The 20,477-nt window shown below is 44.0% G+C and overlaps 3 protein-coding genes and 1 long non-coding RNA gene across 15 annotated transcripts in view; 2 read left to right on the top strand and 2 right to left on the bottom strand.

The window, feature by feature from the left end:
* The window catches only part of LOC105459295 (IQ motif and SEC7 domain-containing protein 2), a 41,414-nt gene extending 30,337 nt beyond the window's left edge, over positions 1–11,077 (bottom strand). The window contains exon 1 of one of the 2 annotated variants that reach the window (XM_011705202.1): positions 10,824–11,077. In XM_011705202.1, coding sequence (XP_011703504.1) covers positions 10,824–11,077 — 254 coding nt within the window. Of the gene's footprint in view, positions 1–186; positions 576–10,823 lie in introns of those variants that run through there. The other variant, XM_011705210.1, reaches the window with a different exon arrangement.
* On the top strand, positions 7,971–16,218 carry LOC105459298 (myotubularin-related protein 14). 11 transcript variants are annotated; one of them, XM_011705221.1, is made up of 7 exons: positions 7,971–8,052; positions 13,115–13,486; positions 13,605–14,185; positions 14,652–14,971; positions 15,054–15,483; positions 15,595–15,948; positions 16,036–16,218. In XM_011705221.1, exons 2-7 carry the CDS (start codon positions 13,400–13,402, stop codon positions 16,178–16,180), a joined length of 1,917 nt encoding a protein of 638 aa, XP_011703523.1. In that variant the 5' UTR covers positions 7,971–8,052; positions 13,115–13,399; the 3' UTR covers positions 16,181–16,218. The 11 variants fall into 11 exon arrangements, with proteins under 11 accessions (XP_011703523.1, XP_011703524.1, XP_011703522.1 ...); XM_011705222.1 differs by lacking the exon at positions 7,971–8,052 and adding an exon at positions 12,245–12,263; XM_011705220.1 differs by lacking the exon at positions 7,971–8,052 and adding an exon at positions 12,270–12,429.
* A 722-nt stretch (positions 16,219–16,940) lies between these two features.
* Positions 16,941–18,155, bottom strand: LOC105459293 (peroxisome biogenesis factor 10-like). The gene is made up of 3 exons (XM_011705201.1): positions 17,727–18,155; positions 17,379–17,630; positions 16,941–17,299 (listed from the first exon to the last, which is right to left on the bottom strand). The coding sequence occupies exons 1-3, from the start codon at positions 18,021–18,023 to the stop codon at positions 16,985–16,987; spliced, it is 864 nt and encodes a 287-aa protein (XP_011703503.1). The 5' UTR covers positions 18,024–18,155; the 3' UTR covers positions 16,941–16,984.
* Positions 18,156–18,256: 101 nt separating this feature from the next.
* LOC105459294 lies at positions 18,257–19,190 on the top strand. The gene is made up of 2 exons (XR_975663.1): positions 18,257–18,334; positions 19,116–19,190. It is a non-coding gene; the product is annotated as an uncharacterized LOC105459294 (long non-coding RNA).
* Positions 19,191–20,477: the final 1,287 nt, after the last annotated feature.

Genomic DNA, 20,477 nt, shown 5'->3' with positions numbered 1-20,477 from the left:
TCGCGGAAAATCGAGCGTGAATAAATCGCCCGATGAGCGACAGTAATGAATGGCGAGAACATCAGGGATTAAGGGATGTTCATAAATAACTAGAGAAAGAGAGAGAGAGAGAGAGAGAGAGAGAGAGAGAGCCAGAAGATTATTAAATGTTACGTTAAACTCTTGCGGGTATATATATATATCTACCTGTGGCGTTATACCGCTCGGAAGCGCTGGGGCAACTTTCGATCGCAAGACCAAAGTCTATCGTCGTGCCGTGGAAGGGATTATGACGCACAGTCGTTGCACTCGTTATGTCACACGCGTTATACGGGATAATACGACGTTGGGCACGCGCGTGTCGCGTGTGTAACCGCGTACGGATAATATACGCGTGTATACGAACATTCGCGCGCTCGCGAAACAATCTAGAGACGCGGGTCAGAACAGCCCGAGACACAAATTTCGACGTCCAGAGAAATGGAAGACGAGAGACGGAGTGGAAGAGAAGGAGGTGGCGAAGGGCGAAGGGGTGGAGACGGCGTCGCCGGCCGCCGTTTTTCCGCGGTGCGCGTGAATGGGGAAAGTACGACGTGAATCGTTAGAGATGTACTGACGGAGACGCGATATAAAAGGGACGCGAGAAGGCGTCGGGACGCCCGGCGTTCGCCGAGTCTGCGCCGTCACGACGACGTCCCTTTGTCCCCACGAATCTCTCACCTAGCCTCCCTCTCGCTCCTCTTTCACGGTTCCTTTCTCTCTTTCTCTCTCTCTCCTCTTCCTCGCACGCAACGCTCGCAGTCTTTCTCGCGTCGCGACGCCTCGCGTCCGCGTCGCGTCGTTCTGTTGCTCTCTTTCGTTATATACGACAGAGAGAGTCTACGCCTTCTCCTGCTCGAGATGAGAACGGGCGTAGAGGCCTCTTCTCCGCGCCCGTCGCGCCGCGAGAGGCGCGCCGTCATCCCGGAAAGGCTCCCGGGCGCATTAATTGCCGGCTAGACGATACTATCGGGGCGGATTGTAAGACCAATCACGGCGTTCATTGAACACAAAAGCGAGAATCGGAAAGGCACGTAGGCTTCAATGTGAATCCGGAACGTTCGCTACTATATATATACATTGTTGAAAAGTAACGACGGGCTTGAAAAGCGACCGAGGCATGAGAAAACGTATGTTGCAGAGATAAAAATGCAATCGTGCATCGTACGCATAAAAATTTGCATAATTCGCGCATTTTTTTTTTACAGAGCGACGCGAATTTAAGAATTTTGTCCGCTGCATTTCTATGAAAAAAAAAAAGAAAGAAAAAGATCGACAATCCTCAACACTCGCGTGACCAAAGACATTAAAGCACTCGCGTAATTACAACGTCGCTACGAAGAGGACACTCTACCCTTCTCACGACCTTTTTCTCCCTCTCGTCCGTTTCAACCCTGTACAATTCTCAAATTCAAAAGCAACCGCGTCATTTCTGGTGCAACTACAGTAATTTCTGTCCACGTTGAATAAAAGCGAATTGTTAGTTGCTGGCTACAGAGATGAATGCAGCACCGAGAAACAGCAAAGCTGATGTAGACGGAAAATATAGAGATAATACGAAGTAAAATATTTGAAACCTTAACAAAATTTTTAATTATATCAAAGATAGTTCAAACAAAAGGTTAAAATTAAATTTTAAAATAACATTTAAAAAAATGAAAAATGTGTATTTATGTGTGTATATTACTGTATATATAAGTAAATTTTTAATAAATTAATTTTATTAATAATTAATAAATTAATAAATTTTATTAATAAAATGCATATTAAATTATACAATATTTCCATTGGCTTACTTGATGAATATAACAAGACTTGTGCAATACTTTTATGTAACAGACCGCACGCAAAGTGCACGTTAAGTGTTCGATATTAACAAATCTCTCTTTCTCTTCGTGCAGACTCGCGATGCTGTTAATGGAACGAGACAGATCACGTCGGGAAATATCGATTTTGCATCATGTCAATGAAACTGCAAGAATGTTTTCGCACGTTCTATTCAATAACTCTGTCCAACGCACGATATCTAGCTGCAGATAGAAATCTTTCGACGCCTCAGTTCCGCGCGCATTGTATAAACGGTACGCGCGTGCGAGTCTCTTTCTCTCTTCCCCTGCGGAATAACATCGGCGTGTTATAACAATAAACCAGCCGCCGCCGACGACGCGTAATACGACGGCAATAGCCGGCGGAGAATCTGGTGATTTATCACACTTGTCTCTTAGTTTCGTGTGTATCGCGCTATACCATTCCGTGTCAATAGTTCCCGAGTTTGACGCCTCATAAATTACAGGGTGCTCGCCGTGGCGATAGGCGTGGTTTCGTGTACGTGACGATACTTCTTGTCGCAAATCGTGACAATCCCTCTGTTTGTAAAAAGAGCTATCGCGACGCGAGCGTTTCCTCGAAGTATAATATAAAAGAAACAAGCTTTTCAGCGAATCCGCGTGCGCTCTTCAGAGATACGGATAAGTAGCGCAATCTTACTTCTAATTATTTAGATGGACTTTGTGATAGAGGCGAAAGGGAAGTAGTAACGAGATATCCGTGATGACAAGACATGCTGAATATAAAATTTTCATGAAGGAGAAAATGTAACGCTGTGTCACCTGAACGCGCGCTGTCTGTCGAACGCTTCGTTGACAGCTGACATACTTACCGTGCGATTTCGTGCATTCGACGTTGATTGCATTAGATGCGATCGAAGAGAGAGATACGCGGCCGTGTCCTTATAAGTGCTTATCAACCGGTCGTCTCGAAGTCGCCGTCTATATACCGTACTCGGTTAGAACGCCCCAGATTCTAACGTATACACATTCTGCCAGCTATACTCTAACCGAGCCAAAATACTTTCAATCAGTAATCGATACCGGGCAGCTCCGGTGCAATATTTCGGCCAAGCGGCAAACGGCCGCTTTGATACTGCGATCCATTTAGTCCACGCGCGCGCGCGCGCATCTATAACACACACCGGGGCTGTTAACCGGTCCATGTAACCGACTCTATGTACCACGAGAGAAACTACCCTGGATACACCCATCCATGTACCACGAAATAAGAGTAATGCGGTTAAGCTCACTGTGCTTGACCGTGATTCTCTTGCCGCGAGGAAAAATTTAATTAATGTCGAGCGTCTCGTGACGAGACCCAAGACTCGCCGCGGTGAGACTGGTGATGCACATTTTTCGAGCGCGAACCCGCCGATAGCTATATGAACGCGGAGAAGAAGTGAATATATGTCCGGAAAATAGAGAGAGATGTTTATTTATGAAAAATGTGTGTATAGTTGATGCTCTCATCTTGCATATCAAATATTAAACTCAAGAGCCACATAAATACAAGAGCAATGTGCTGCATAATGCAACAACTATATAAATGTAATATATGTACGTATCTTCCTGAAGCGGATCTCGGGATCCGACGTTATTAGAAGTCTGTGCATTATGCAGACGCCTGGCATGCATGTGCGTGTGTGTGAAATTTAGTTCAGAAAGGGCGGACCGAAGAGCAACGAATTGTGCCCCATTTCCATATTTAAATCACCGTCCATCTCAGACAGTCGGCGAGACGCACATCGAATGTCTGTATATAGTCACGGTGGTAGCCGGGAAATCGGTATTAAGCGGTCCATTCTACCGGTTGTCAGTCTCTGTTTCCCCATTGCGGCGATATTGCACGACGATAACTATATTGCGCTGCGCTGCGCGTTACACGCGGATTACGCGGAGAACGCGTGGACGGTGACGTGGAAATTCCCTACGTGTCCGAGTAACATTGTCGGTTCCGCGTCTCGCGCACAATTCGCATTTTTAGTCCTTCATGCATCGATTCTCGCACAGCCCGCTTCCGTTTATCGGCCATTCGGTGGAGAGATACCTTTACACCCCGACTGATGTGGGTTTCGATCGGCACGCGTATACGTTTTATCTCCGCCGAACGCGATGCGCGTGTCTGTACAACACGCTGAAGAGCTACCATACGCTCGCGGAGCGAGCGCGGGTACAAAGGGCCCTAGGAGAGTTTTAAAAGTAGTCACAGGGAAGCTGTGGGATTTAGACTGCCGTTCCGTGTGGTCTATAACGGCTAACTATAGAAGCGTATAAGTGGCTCATTTACGGAGTCCATAAAGAGAAAAAGAGAGAGCTCCGTGGAGTTCGACAATCTCTTCGGAGGACATTCGATCCTCTATTCCCCGGGTATAAAAATAGCAATACCGAATACGGGGAAACTTTTGCAAAATGAGAACGGGCTTCCCTTGAACTCTCGATTCGCTCGCGCGGCACGTACGTTTTTGTTTTAACTCGGACGACTCTTTTTTTTAGCTTTCAGGCTGACTGAGCGCCACTGGGCAACTCCAAGGCGACGATTTCACGTACACACGTACCGCGAGATGCGCAACACGCGCCCGCTTCGACACGCACACGACGCGGGGATGCGGTAGTGACAGTAACGGCAGTGACGCTCCGTCGCGTCGCTGCGAGCGACAACCTTGGCCGAAATGCCGAACCTGTTTATCTGGTAATGCGATTTATACAACGCCTACTGAACTAATGCCGCGAGAATTTCCCATTTCTCGCTAAATCAATCTCTTTTTCTCGACCATATTCGTATAGAAGAACAAACTAACTTGAGTCTGATTGTACAGTTCACGGCCGGTTAGTACTTTTAAACATCGGAATTACGGGTAATTTTATCCTTCGCCGTTAAATTATCGATTCTTAAAGATCCTTTGGTTATTTTATCGAAAAGCCTAAAGTTAAATTAAATTTACATAGAATCTTGAGCAGAATTAAATTTTTTGTGACACAGAAATTAATTTTTTAGATGTATATAAATTTCATAGAACCAATAAAGAGAAGAATTACGACCGCGATCATTATTGCGTCGAAAGTAAAAAACTTTGTTAATTAAGATAAAAAAAATCTCCAAGAAGAAACGACGAGCGATAATCCTGCATTTGAAGCTTTATATATATTCCGCAAATAGCAGATTTCAGTCAAGTAAAGTGCAATACTTTGTCGCGTGCGGCAGCGACGTGGGATTAAAAGTCCAAAGTCCTCCTCCTTGCATTGGTCCACAGGGAAATAAACTATTTTCGTCGTCGCCGGAGAGAAGTGAAGGAGAGAGAAAGAAAGAAGGAAAACACAGAGAAGCGCCGCGATCCTCTCTCACCAAGCGATGACAATAAAAACATCAGCATTCTCTTTCTGCGTTTTTATTCCTACGCGTACGCATTGCATTAACGATTAGCAATCATTTTGCAATCGTCGATGCTAATCGGCGTCAATTAGTCGCGCAAGGGACGCGGCTAATCGTACCGTTGCATTGGAAACTCGAAATCGAACTTTGGAACCGCCATGAAAAAACCTTGCCACATCCGATAAAGGTGATCGAGAGTCAATAGGTGCTTAAATGTTACTCAATGAAGACAAAAAGAGTAGCAGAGCCGCTCTCGTAGGATGCAATCAGCATCGAAGGACTGCGCAACGAAGAGTCGCATGACTTCAGATGCTATCTTATGATCGTATGTTGAATATAGCTCCAAGCGTTCGCTTAAATAATCACAGCTGTTGCTAAAGTAGTTCGAAAATTAAATGAAATAATCGGAGAAATTAAAGCACATCTCTAAAGAAAATTTTACAGCGCGTAATTTGTCGCCAAAGCAGGAGGATGTTCGCCTCAGGAAAATCTATGACTGCATCTTCAGGAAATATCACGAGAATAGATGTAGAGAAAAAAACTTGTTACCGTTTAGTAAAGGCTCCGAGGGTAAGCGCCGAGACCATCGCTCTAAACATGTTCGTACCAGATGTAAGGAGAGGACACAAGAGCGTTATAAGACAGAAGCGCTCGCCGCGCTTCTTGGAAGCATAAATCTCTTTTCGACCGTGTATCACGTTTTTCCGAGCCGTGACCAAGTCGATTTTTTTCCGCCGCAGATGAGGAAACGTATATGGCTGTTCGCCTGTGCGATCGCGCACGTCGAAAAAAACGAAAAACTGCAGAAGAGGCGTTTAAATCCTTGAGCAGTTTCCTCGCGGCGCGTCTCGCTTCAAAACGCATACGCGATGTCGTTATCTCAACTTGAGCAATTTCTTTGGCGTGAAAAAAAATCGCAGCCGCGTATAATCTTCATAAAAAAATTAATTAAAGCAACTCGAGCCGTGACTTGAATAATATTTATAAGTGTCTGCTCGTGTATTATTCAAAATCTCCGTTATGCAATGGAATAGTCATAATTATTTATATCTTTTTTTTTCTTTCCTTTACGAAATAGCGGATATTGTAGAAACTGCATATCTTTTCTCATTTTACGTAATTTCAACCTTGATAAGAATTGACGTCAAACGCGAAAGGGAGAACTCATTTTACAAGCGACACTCGAGGCGAACTGTTTGCACAGCTGATGAAGTTAAGAATAAAATGCGTATAGAGAGAAGGAGCACAATGACGTTAGAAAATGTAATTACTTATCGAATTTCGGAGGGACTTTTATTTCGCGTGCGAGAGTACGCGCGCGCGCGCTCGATAACGTACATGAAAGTCTGACATTCGTCTAAATTCCCGCGACATCGCGGGCGCAATAAATTTCTGGAAACAATGGACACGCCGGATGCGTCGCGAGCGGCCCGCGAATCTGTGTCAAATATCTCTCAACCTCCCGATCGTATACCGGAGGCCAGAAGCAAACTATGTTGCGGGATATATTTGGCGTGACCGGTCGACCTCGCGTCGCGCAGTAACGTCGTAATCGAAACGCTCGCGATCTCTTTTTACGGACGAAGATACGCTATTGAATGTTGCGCGAGTGGTTCTTTTTTTCGCTTCGAGAAACCGTTTTCGGAGGTCTCGAACGGCGCCGACGTCGCGCGGAGAAAGAATACGATCAGGCCACGACGTTCGCGTCACGCGTGTTTGCTCGATTAGCATTTTGCAAAAGAGAGAGAGAGAGAGAGAGAGAGAGAGAGAAAGGCGGTAGTTTCCACGCACGTTGTACCGCGATACCGCTCACAATTGGGCGTGCGCGCGGACGCGAGATAAAGAGCTCACACGAGACTACACGGGAAGTTTCCGAAGTTTCGGGACGGACCGGTTCTGCAACCCAGATGTATTAAATCACGAGCTTAGTAAAGTTAGACGGCTTCAAAGCAGAGATCCCCAGCAGGTCAATAGGATGCCCTCAAGGTCACCGCTTTGGGGACTCTTTTTTGCCGCCAGGCGATCGCTAAGCGCTTAGATCTGCGGCCCGTTGATTTTTGCTCTACCCGTTTAAAAGTCGCGCGCGAAACCGATCTCGTCAGCAGAGAGGCGCGACGCATCGTAACGGTCGTTCAAATATCAAACGGTCGTTTAGCATTCAAAATGATTATAGATATCACATTAAACGCGCGCGCGCGCGCGCGTGAAAGAGAGGGGGGAAGGGAGAAGAGAGATTGTTTGTAGCAAGAGACACGGATGATAGTGTAAGCTTACAACCGTGAATCATTCACCGTCTTTGTTGTTTGTCAATGTTAAAAACAAAGATGAAATGATTCACTGTGTTATACTGTGTCATCTGTGTCATCTCTTGCTAGAAAAAAAAAACACTCACAATATGTATAAGAACGTCGAGAGCAGAGCAGCTACTCTCGAGTGAGGATTACGTTTCTCGTTGAACGGTGTCGAATCGGCGAGCGCATCGGAAGGGAAAGATTACATACCTATCTGTCGCGGTAGAAAGACGCGACGGGGGGGAGCGCAAGGTGCCCCGATATACAATTATCAATTATTATTATTATAGCGTACACCGCGCGTAACAACACGCGTATCGCGCGCGTTTGTTATCCCTCCCACAGGAGGTCTATCTTGTGGGAACGTCTTTACGCGTGTTCGTGCGCGCACTCTTTTTCCAGATGGACGATACGCGCCTGCTGCCTTTACCAGGTCTCGTTGCGTCTACACTACAACACTCCCTACGCAACTCTCACGACAATGCGTTAGGGGAGTACACGCGCTTATAAATGCAGCATACGCATTCGAGTTGTCCTTATTAAGGTATGATGCGGTCTCTTGCAACGTGGTCCGTTTCCTCCTGACGAGCGCTACTTATAACGCTTTTAATTAAGCGCGGCGGCGTATCCGCAGAGAGGAAACAGACGGTGCATAACGCACGACTGTCAACGGGTTGTGAATAGAATTTCTACATTAATTCCATATCACTCGGAAGCCGTGTATGGAGCGGTATGCGATAGCAAATTAAATGTAATATTCGACAAGCAAGTTTCACGATGCGCGTTTTGCCGTTGGAAAGACTCCTTCCCTGGGAAGCGAGGCGGTTAGGAAAACGCGGCTCGGAGAATTAGCTTATATACACCTGGCTGGTAATTAGTTGTATCAATTAAACGTCTCGCCTCGGCGATACTGCAGGTTCCCGGCCGTCGTCAGTTGAACCGTCGCAGGCAAAATTTCTGTCTCTCATCGCTCCGCCAGTCTGGCGTTTTACAAGGTGGGAAAGGAAACGGGAATATAAACCGCGAGCCCGCCGGATAATCATATTCCACGACATTTCGTGTCCGCCACGTATAGTCGAATGAATGCGTATCGCATTAGCGACTAGGCGGTTCGCGCAGCCTCTATCTGTAATTCAATAGCTCGAACACGATGCGAAGTGCTCTACCTATCCTCCCTCCTGCCCCTTCCTCGCCACCCCTCTCCCGTCCGTAAATTATCAATTTATCTGGGCACGCGCTTGCACATTGATAGCGGCGAACAAGCGCGCGAGGATCCTCTCTTTTGCGTACGCTTTAATAACTCACGTTATTGTCACGGTTTCATACGCGCGACAGCGTATTAAATATTCCCTGGGAAACGTCGATGTACAACGTCGATGAAACGAAATGCGCGGCTAAACAGAACGAGTCATCGCGTCATGGTTATTTTCATAATATGACATTAAGCGAATAGTGGGTACCTCAAAAATCGGATAATCGTTTTGTTGCGTGTAGAATCTTCTGATATTTCAAATATTGATAATTTTTTTGTTTTATTAACAATACATATTGTTAAAAAAATCGTCTGAGATATTCGTAATCCCCGGATTAAAATAAGAAAACAAGAACTAAATTTGAAAAGGGAAAAACGGACGCTTTAGCTTCAAATAAATATCGATTTAATGAAATACTGCATTAAGTATTTGAGAGGACATACAATATTAAAATTGAAACAATGAGATGAACGGTAAATTTCTTTGACATTTTCAATTAAAAAAATATTCAATTTCCTCGATCACAAAATTGATCGAGAAAATGTCATTCGAAGGAAATGATGCGTCAGGCGCATTAATTTTGCGCATTAAAAAGCTATATGTAGCGGGAATAGGTATCCGCAGACACACAAATTAATAATCCCATATTCGACGGGAATAGAATCCGAGTTGAAAAAAAATATCCTTCCGTGTGCCTTCATTTTTCTACAATAATTAGAGAAACGAGGAAGAACATGGGAAGAGAGTTTACACGTTTCGCCGGTTTCAACTCTTTCGGTTGATCTACACCCGGCTACTTGTTGAACCAAGGGGGAAAATACTTGACCGACGAGAGAGGCGAGAGAGCTCGCGACGTATGGCAATGCCAGTCGACGTTCGATCGTAATAGGCGGAAACAACGTCGCGAAACAAAAGGGTTAATCCGAGAAACGATATCTCTCTCGTTCTGTGCGTTATACGCCGTGCGAATTGCATCCCTCGCGCTTCGCGATACGATATCCGTCAGACGCGATGGAAAAATTCGCGCGAGAACGCCCTCGCGATATCGCCGGTGCAATATCAATTCCACAATGATTGACATCTGATGGCTTTTTCAGAAGGGGAGAGAAAGCGAGAGAGGAAGGGTAGGAGGGACGTGACTCGCCCGTGACTTGCGGGAGTGAGGGTGAACCACCCCTAGGTAACGTGATTCACGCTGGATTTTCTACGGCGGATCGCGCCGAAAACCGGGAAATAAACGACGACGCGAAACGCGGATAGATCGGCCTGGAAAGTCGACGGGCGAAAAAAAGAAACGCGGCCTAAATGCGCGGGAAAACGCGGGTGGATACGCCCTTTTTCGGTTTCCGCATTTTGCCTGATTCTCTTTCTCTCTCTCTCTCTCGTTCCCGCCGCGAAGGTACAAATAAACAAGAATGTACGTGTTAAGAAGTTACTGTGTTACGCTACAACTTTTTTTTGTACCTCCCATTATTTCATTTGAAAGAGAGAAAATGTGGGTTTTTCCGTGGCACTTACACAGTTACTCGCTCTATCTACTCTATCTCGTTTTAAACGCGAAAAATATAAAAAAATGGGATGAACAGATCTCTCTATTCTCGCCAGTTCTTTACGTTTCCAACACACTTTCGCCACTATCTGCCGGTCTCACCTCAAAAGGCTCGAAACCGCCCGCTGTTTTGCATCGTTCAGATACAAGAGACGTGAGAAATGCGCCAAACCGCGACTATTGATATAAAGAAAAATATATAGACGTAGAATCAGAGAGGAAGGAAAGCACTTTCACGCCGGCAAAAATAAATTTTTTTCTCGCTAGGATCGGAGAGGCCAGGTTTTTCTCAGGCTACGCCGCGTTACACTTTCCGCGTTTAAACAAGGAGTCGCGGGGGGAAAAAGGGCAGGAGGAATTGCTTGAAAAAAAAAGAACAAGTGTACGGGGAGTGCGATTCCTCGTTTCTACCTTCTTTCCGACAACGACGTGTGGGAGGAGGAGAAGGAGGCGGCGATCAAAGAGTGGCGAGAGTGAGAGGAAAAGAAAAGAGTTAAGAGCGGGCGCGCGTACCTGTCATCGTGCAGCCGCTTGAGGTCGGTCATCTCGCGCTCGAACTTGAATTTCGACACCTCGCAGAGCAGGGCGTCCCGCTCGCCGACGACATCGGCGAGCTCGCGTTGCAGTCGCTCGATCTCGGCGTACTGGCGGCTGATGAGCTGGTTCTTCTCCTCGAGGATGCTCTCGACGTCCGGCGGCTCCAGGAGGGCGGCCGTCGCCGGCGCGGTCTCGCCGCCGCCGACACTGCCGCCGAGTACCGCGCTCATGCCGTTTGTTTACCTTCGTTTCACACGTTCACCCCCGTCGCGCCCGCGGCGCACGAACGTCGCGGCGAACGCTGCTGCTTCACCCTCACGTCGGGGCGGCGTGCGACGTCGTCGCCGTCGCCGCCGCGGCTGCCGCTACCCGCTGCCGCCGTCGCCGTCGGCCGTCGCCCTCGTCACCGTCGACACGATCACGCGAGAGACGCGCACCCGATTCACGACGGGCGGCCACGAGCCCGCGTTACTGTCAGCATTCCTCGCCGCCGAACGACACGATCAACGAACGTCACTACAGCGCGCGAGACGAGGCGAGGCACGCACGATGCGACAGCCCCTCATCGCACACTCGCCATATTGCGAGCGGAGCCGCGGGCGCGTTCCTCGCGGTCGGACTGCGCCAGTTCCAATTCCGCCGGTCCGCGGTACGCGGCGCGTCTGCGCGTGCGCGCGCCGCCGACCGCGACACACCTGGCGCCATCGCGCCGCTCAGCGCTGTACCACTTGTCGCTCGGTTCGGTAAGCGTGCTCAGTCAGTAACTCTATTTGGTATTCACGAGGCATCACTCATCACCTGCAGTACGGTATACATATATATTATGAAGTGATTAGAATGGATTTCCAGGGAAAACGAAATAATTCCGATCGGAATCTATTCCGAACAGTTCCATAATACAGAGAGGACACGTTCAATTATAAATGTATCAATTATATCGTTTGATCGATAATCTGCGATTAGATATTATAGAGGTGAAGACAAAAGAAACTTTTCAAGGAAGAAACCCGTACTTTGTACGGAATTAGACATTGTTATCAGATTCTTCTTTGTTGTTACATATTGAACTGGACTAAACTTTTATTTTGCAGAGAGCAAATCTATATTGCTCTAATTTCTTGATATACATTAAACATAGATTCCTTACAACATGGATTTTAAAGTAAACTTATATTATATGTATTTTCACATAAATTATTATGAACAACAAATATTCTTTCGAAAGATAATATATAAATATATTAGAAAGGAGTATTTATAAACTTATATACGAGCACATGCGCGCAAATTTGAATTTAGCGCGAGCAGTCGCCACGTGTTGGATTTCAATTCGCTCGCTAACCTACGGGCAGGCGGCTGTTAACCGATCCCCCTCTCCGACGTGAGAGGGCAATCATGGCCAGGATAACCTTAAAAGTACGGGAATGCACGGGAACGTGACCGTGATAGGGCAACCGCGTGATAATCGCGTTTCGACGGTTCGTCCGATTGACAATTCGAACGTGCCGAGACGTGCGTGCCGCGTGAGCCGAGTCTCTTCGCCTCCCGTGTACGCCGGGGTGGAGCATGCGAGTATTTACGGGTATCTCTCAGCTGAAACCGCGACTTTCGATTGAAAAATGCTCGCGGACACTCGGGCTGCACTCGCGTCGCAGATTTTCCCCGTGTCATCGGAATCCCGGGAGCGTATCTCCCGTCGTCGCGGAAACGCGCGGACCGTGCAGTAATCCCGACGACGGCACGTCGTAGCGTCTCGTCCCCGACGTGGTGGGAATTTAAATGCCGCATATGTTTTTCAGCGACTCCGATGGCACATGCCAGTGTTGTTGATAGGTTATACATGCTTTTGCAGTGTCAGGAGAGGGAATCGCGTGTTCGCGAGAGAGAATTGATCGCGCGCTCGCTACTCTTGCGTTGAGACCTTTCAAGAAATACAAAATTCACAAAATTTAATATATTTATTTAAAAAAAAATTTTTTTTATTTTTCTTCGCGCTCCAATTTTTCACATTTTATAATATCAGCAAATTTATAAACATACGAAATATCGCGGGATGAATAACGCGCATGTTTTTCGGCGTAGAGTACCTATGTTTGGAAAAGTTTTTGTGTTATTTTCATCCTGACGTTTCTCGGTGTTTTTTTTTTGGTAGCTCTTAGATACGCGAAGAAGCTCGTGTGGATATAAATGTGCAATAGGAATTTTTGAATAAAGACTTTTGTATTCCAACAGTTGCACGTATTACAGGTAAAAATTATTGTCTACAGAAATAATACGTTATTACGTTCTACATGCATGGAAGATTGTGTCGACGTTTGAAGATGGATTGTGACGAAAAAGAGTTCGATAGATGTCGATTGGCAATGCCACGTGTATATGTATACCTTGAATTCAGTGCTTGTGTCATGTCCCTGTCATGCGAGATAGATACTAGCGACTAATGCCGTGTGAATTCGACAGTAATAAGAATCATAGTGCCTCCCTGGAAAGATATCTCGGGCGAGTTTCTACTGCGAGCGAGAGAACGCGTCTAGTTCAAGCCACAACAAATCATGACTGAGATCGGTATAGATAGTCTGCGAAATCTCATCACCCACTTTGCAAAGAACACATACAGAACCAAGGATGTGGACGTCACGGTAGTTGTTTCATGTTTTTTTTTGTGCATTTTTCTCTTGTATTTGCATGTATTTTACAATTAAGCACGCCGATATTAAAAACTCTTGTGAACTCAGCGGACCACTTATCTTCTTACAGAATCAGGAAATCATGCAGAGGTGCATGCTGCTTGCGGCCTTCGACTATGATTACTCTACGATAGACAACACCAGCGGTGACCTTTGTGCGCATTATCCCAGCTACCTTATAATATTGGAACATGACAAGTTTCGCAATTCAAAGACCCGCGACATGTCAGTGCCACTGCCATGTGCGGTGGAAAATACGTACGAGAGTATATATTTTAAGAATAAGCTTAACAAGCTGATGACACATTCAAGATTTGCCAGATGCCGCTCGAGATTTCCGGTGCCAGTGATACTGTACAAGGGTAGGCACGTATGCAGATCCTCAACATTGTCCAGCAGCCCAGAAATGTTCGGTAGAGCCGGATTAGATTTCTTGCTGTCTAGTGTAGCTAGCGGCAGCGGCAGCGCCAGCGGTACCAATTCAGCACAGCCAGTCACACAGATGGAAGAGAATTTACCCAGGGAAGAAACGAAGCTCACTGACTTGAAAAATAAAGTTAGATATTATGATATAGAACTCCTCAAGACTCTTAATGTAGGAACCATCGTAGACTTCATGGTCGAGAAGAAGAAAGTTAAATATGGGATGACGTAAGAATGACACTAAGTGTCTCTCTTGTATTTGTACATGTCGTAAAGTGAATACTTGTAGAGGGCTAGGCATTATCTAAATTGTTATAACTGTCGTTTAGCAATTGGAAGAACCCAATAGTGTAATTGTTAAAAGAGATGTAAAAAAAGTTGTTTTTTTTGTATGCAACGAGAATAGAAGAAAAACAAGATGGCTCTATAGTAAAACTATTTATTTCAATAACTGATTGAATTATCGAGTGAAAATTATAGCTTGCAATAATAATGTTTAGGATGAAGCACGTATAGCGCTTCTCCAGAAGAAAAAAAAACTGCATAGACAATAGCTATTCGAGTAAAAAGGTGTACATCTTCACGAGCACAGAGTAAATTTCCATAATAATAGTTCTTAGTATGAGCAATCTGTTTTATTCTATGAATCCACTTCTAGAGGCCCTTAAACAGAGCTCTTTTGTTCGGTACTCAGCGTAACGTCGTCGGAGAAGGTAGACCAAGAGAGGCGGTACAGCAACTTTAACCTCATTTCACTGCCGTATCCTGGATGTGAATTCTTCAAGGAGTTTAGAGACCGAGATTACCGATCGAAGGATCTGGTGTTTAACTGGTGCCAGAATTACATAGACGCGCCAATATGCGTACCTGAAGACACAATCTCCAGTCAATTACGAGTCAACTGGGATCAGTATACAGAATGGAATCTAGTCAAATTAACGCAGAACTATTTAAAATTAATACTGAGATATCTGAACGATAGTAACAACGGATTACTGATTCACTGTATCTCAGGTACGGGAACATATTGTTCTGTTAGAATTCCCAAAATATATAAATATTTTAGAATGTGAGTTAATGTGTGTTATTTGTGCAGGTTGGGACCGTACGCCGCTATTTATTTCATTACTGAGAATTAGCCTCTGGGCCGACGGGGCTATTCATACGACATTGGATTCGTACCAGCTACTGTATTATACCATCGCCTACGATTGGATGCTCTTCGGGCATGACTTAGCGGATCGACTCAACAAAGGAGAGGAAATACTTTTCTTTTGTTTTGATTTCTTAAAATACATTGAGAGCGAACAGTTCAGCATACACAAACATTACGAGAGAACGTCGAGGCATAGCGAATCGGAAACATTCTTTATTGACAGCGATTCCTTCGAAATCATTACGAATTCCAGTTTCAGTCCAAAGAACAGTTCGTCCAGTTCTATTGAACAGAATAGCGTGGATGGTGATTCATCGCCAGCTGTGTTTATCGATTCCGTGGACAATCAAGATGACTCACGAAACAATGTGTATGATTATTTTAATTATTTCTTTAACTATTGCGGCATTTTCATATTAATATGCTCTGCTGTATATCCGATCAGACCCAGATTTCTAACATATTTTTGTATATGTTACAGAAATGTTGCACACGGAACATTTAATATATCTCCAAACAAGGACGGTGGCGCCGTACAGGAATCGCGCCCATCGTTATCCACAAATCGTACATCACCGATTGGTGTTCCTATACCGCGTAATCCGCATGTTCGTCAGCGAAACGATTCGACGTCTTCAGGCGATTCGTGGCAACTGGTAACAGGGACTGGCAGTCTGTGTGGTTCAACGACCGCTAATGCTCTACACCTAGACAATGTATTGGCGCCCGATTCAGATTGCAAGCCATCATGTGCCACTTGCCGTAGAACTCGACGAATGTCGCAGGAACGCAGCGCAAACGTAAATGACGATGAGACTTGTGTATCACATACACAGTGAGTTTTCAGCTTCTAAATTTCTCGAATCGTGTATTGTTTTTCTTGTAAAAGTTGCGCATCTTATATTAAATATTTTAATTCTAGACGTAGAGAACGGTTGCACTGTCTTCGAAACATATTTTATAAGGCTTATGGACCTCATGGATTTCGATTGAAGGACGAATCAAGTGGTATAAGCCAATATATCGGAAATATTGTCGGGATGACTTCCATTCAACGCACATCCTAGTGACAAATTTTATTGAGCGGCTTTCCAAGAGCATGAATTTATACTGAATTTTTTCTATTCTAAGATCATCCAAGCATTTTTTGTATTCCAATTAGTCCTCATTTTCTCTAATCGCATGTACAGGATAAAAATATTATGCATCTTATCTTTAATTTGTTGATTCATATCTAATCGTGATCAAACACCACTGTTAGATGTCAGTAAGCTAAGCAAGAAAATCGTAACTTAAAAAATGTTTGGCTTATAGCAGAAAAACATAAAACAAAGAATCTTAGAATAGCAAAAAAATCAATTGTATTGTTAATAATACTTTTTTGTCCTATTGATGATTTTATAAAATGAGTTTATAAAATGAAAATGAGAAGAGATTGTACATAACTGTTTTTCTCAAAATTGGATTGTTATACATATAAGATGTAGCACGACTTGTGCAGAAATAATTGAATAAAACTTGATATTTTTGTATATATCTACATAGGTAAATATATTATTAGAGTTATCTCTTCCCATAAAAAATTAGTACTAATTCTTACTATAATCAATCATGAATATCTTCGTAAACTTACAGAGAGGATTTAAATTTGTTTGATAAAAAAGTTTCGAAAACCCCAGATTTTGAGACAATAAAAAAAAAACGAATAAAAAAATACTTAATAATTAAGATTCTTTTTATTTTAAAGATATCGTATTTGTCTTGAAAATATATTAATTATTTGTAAAACATCATATAAGTACATATAAATATATACAAGTCTCCGCGTTATGTATGTGTTCAAGGAATATAATCTATTATATCACAGAAAATTACAGATTCATCACATGGACGATTCTCGATGGTGGTACGTACTCCCTACAGAATGGACAATATGGTTTGACACGTAACCACTCGCTAAGACAGTTCCAGCAAAACAGATGACCGCACAGCGTCGCGGTCGTTGCTGTTGCCTCGAGGCACAATTGACAATTGTGACCGCTGCATTTAACACTTGGTATATTTACAGCAGCGGTATCTTGCACTGCGCCACTCTGCCAAATTCTCAACAGACACTGGATTAGAGTAGCGACACCTAATAATCTCAATCCCCAGCTGACAGTGTCCATCGGTCGGGGGCCATATACCTTTAAATCATTGTAAATATATAATAAGATTGCAATATAAATTTGTCACCAAACATTTTAGAGCTTTTTGAAAACTCACCTTTGTATAATCTAATCCGGCAACTCTCTTACCCAGGCTGTAATATCTACCATAAATGTAAAATAACCCTTTGTGGAATAACACAACTATGGGTATCATCGTGCGCAGCTTGGACAGTAAGGTATTTAGAAACGTTGTTGCCGCTGGCGTCAACTCGCTACGGGGATGATTCACGTACGCTTGCAACTGTCGCAGTAATTTGAGCAACATTCTCTCGCCGAGGCATTCTAAAATTGCAGCCAGTACTCTCACCTAGGAGAAAAAAAAACAAGTCAGATTTTAATTGAGTTATCGGAAAGGCTCGCCCCTAATCTCTCTCTCTCTCTCTCTCTCGAGTCGAGAACGTACAGTTAACGTCGGGACTCTGCGTTGCTCCAAATTGGCCTGCACTATGCCGGTGTACTCCTCGCCCAGCGTCTGATTGCCCATGCCCGACGTGAAGGCGAAATACAGCAATTTGTACGGAACGTCCGACCGGATCAGCTGAGCCAACGAAGTTCTGTGCACTCCGAGATTCGCCGATACCTCGGACAGCTTGTCCCGCAGGTATTTCACGAAGTCGTCATCTCGTTGATGCGATCGCAATATTTCCGCCTGACTCGCACACTTGAGCTTGCGCCTGGGCCAGTTTCCGTCAGTCCCCATTTTTCGGCGTTTCGTTTAGTTTTTGTCGTAGTGGAGTACGAGACGCGCGATATCAAACGGCGAAGTCACGGCGCGCGTGAAAACTCTAGAAAACATCTGCAGTTTCGTTCAAGGTTCCAAAACATTCCCCCCGTCATTCCGATTTAAAGTATTCTATATCTCTATAGAAGGTAACGTTAGGAGGCAGCACCGCGGATCCGCGACCACCAGAGTCCTTCCACCATGGTCCAGACTCCAGAGTGTTGTTTGTTGTTGGACAGCTTGATCGAAACGGACATCTTCTGTTCCATTTGCATCATTTTTTGAAAAAGGTGACGAAATCCGCCGGGTGTTTTACTATCGTGCATTGTAGATCGTTATACGTTTTAGAAGCACCTCGATTTTGGATTTTTAACTTCCGTTACGTTTTGGAAGCACCTCGATTTTTTATTTAATTTTCGATGACACACCTATGGGCTTGCCTTAAAGTTCCGAGTGTGGACACAGGCTGTATAGCTCCTAGTAGGAAGAAGAAGTAGTTAGAAGAAAAAGACTGTGCGGCTACCGCGACTTTTAATTCGTATCGTCTTGCGATCGGAGCAGTTGTTAAGAATCGGAAGAAAATGAAGGTGCATAAAGTAGAATCGGAGTAAATGTCGGAGCACGCGAATTTCCGGAGTGTCCAGTGTTGAATTCGAAACGTCGAGCTCACCCGATTAAAAGCGTATATATACGTAATATCCATAGATCGGAACCGGTCACGTGCGCAAAAGCGTCGCACAGTTTTTATGTACGGCAAGTCAGTCAAGCAATTAATCGATTGAATGTTCTCGTTTCAAATAAATATTTTGTATGTCGGAAATTAAGTTGTGTGATTCTCACATGCTATCCGCTCAATCATCCTGCCAAGGACGTTTATCGAGATTGATGAAGATCTGGCTCAACGGGTGGCACTCGATTGACCACGTTACGATTGGACACAAACCAATCACAGCGCTTGAAACTAGAAAGCCTCGGTCGCTGTGTCCAATCGTAACGTGTTCAACACAACTTAATTTCCTGCATGGGTCAACATAGAGATTTATTCTAAATTAAAAAGAAATTATATTACAGCATTGGATTCTGGCCTGGCCGTCTTAACTCTCAGCGGAAAGCAGGCGCTATATAAAAAGGAAGAACAAAAAAAAAGAATATCGCTCGAAGGAGTCGATCGTATAGTTGTGCATCCGCGCCTATGCGCGATTATGGCTTTTGCGATGTTCAATGCGTTCGGCATCAGTAAGAGTAAGTACGTTGACGTCAGCAGAATTTTTCAGTCACGTATAACCTTATCGCGATGGATTGACAGTAGACTCGAAGACGACAACCGTACTGTTGATTTTTGTTTGATATGGTGCATTATTTTATTCCTCGATTCCTTGCATGCACCAATCAAAATCTTAGAATCAGTCACGTGATTGGTGTCAAGCTGTTTTCTTCTATTTTATTCTTATATTTATATTTCGTATGACTGATCAATTCGTTAAATGATTACAATTAGTAATTAGTAGTTATCAATCAATCACATATAGACGTCACTATGCAAGCATGCAACTGAGTCGCGATAGGTACTGCTATCTTCGTGTGATGGCTAAATACAGCGCTTTAACAGCAAACCAAGCTAAAGTTCCTTGCATCGGTCAGAATCATTCGACTATAATACAACTGGAATGTGTACTGGCAGCCAGAATGTATTCCCGAAAGAGAGAGAGAACAAATCTAGATGGGTTAGAAAGAGAGAGGTGATTAGTTAGAAAAAGAGAGGTGGTCTCGGCCATGAACGGCCGGTTAGAAATACATTATGATTAGAAAGAGAGAGGTGACCCTTTATCATGCTATCTCAGAATCGCTTTCTGCCTGGGTGAATAATGGCAGTGCACATTCTAGTTGTATTATAGTTCAGTACAGGGATTCTCAAACAATTAACGATAATTGTCGATATCATTGCACAGCTTTTCACGCTAACACGATTGCCCTTTGCCCCCGCGATATATAAATATCTTCTAAAGCTGCGTTCGCTTTGGCGCTTACATCATTTCGTCCTTGTTGTTTATCAAATGTTAAACAAGGTCAAATAATGATGCTTATAAGCGCTGTAAACGCCAAACCGAACGCAGCCAAAGTGCTCTGCACTTTCTGCACTTATCCTGCACTTAATTGTTCTTTTTATCTCGGTTTTTTTTCTCCTTGTTATATTTTATATTTAAAAATTAAAAGTTTGTAAAAATTTTTAGGTCAGAAAATGAATTTTTGTTTTTATCAGTAGAAACGTATTTTTATTTGAATTAAAAAACAAAAGAAAAAATAGATATTGTAGCAAAAAAAAAGAAAAACGTATTTTTGCAGAAACAAAGTTAAAATTTCGTTATCGATAGCAATTAATACGTGTGGCTGCATATATGCATAAGTGATCCCTTGCATGCTCTAGTTTAATTT

The sequence above is a fragment of the Wasmannia auropunctata genome, unplaced genomic scaffold (genome assembly GCF_000956235.1).
Source record: "Wasmannia auropunctata unplaced genomic scaffold, wasmannia.A_1.0 LD334199.1, whole genome shotgun sequence".
Classification (NCBI taxonomy): Eukaryota; Metazoa; Arthropoda; class Insecta; order Hymenoptera; family Formicidae; genus Wasmannia; species Wasmannia auropunctata.
Note: the sequence above shows the minus strand (reverse complement) of the source record. Positions and strands in the feature narration are given on the sequence as shown.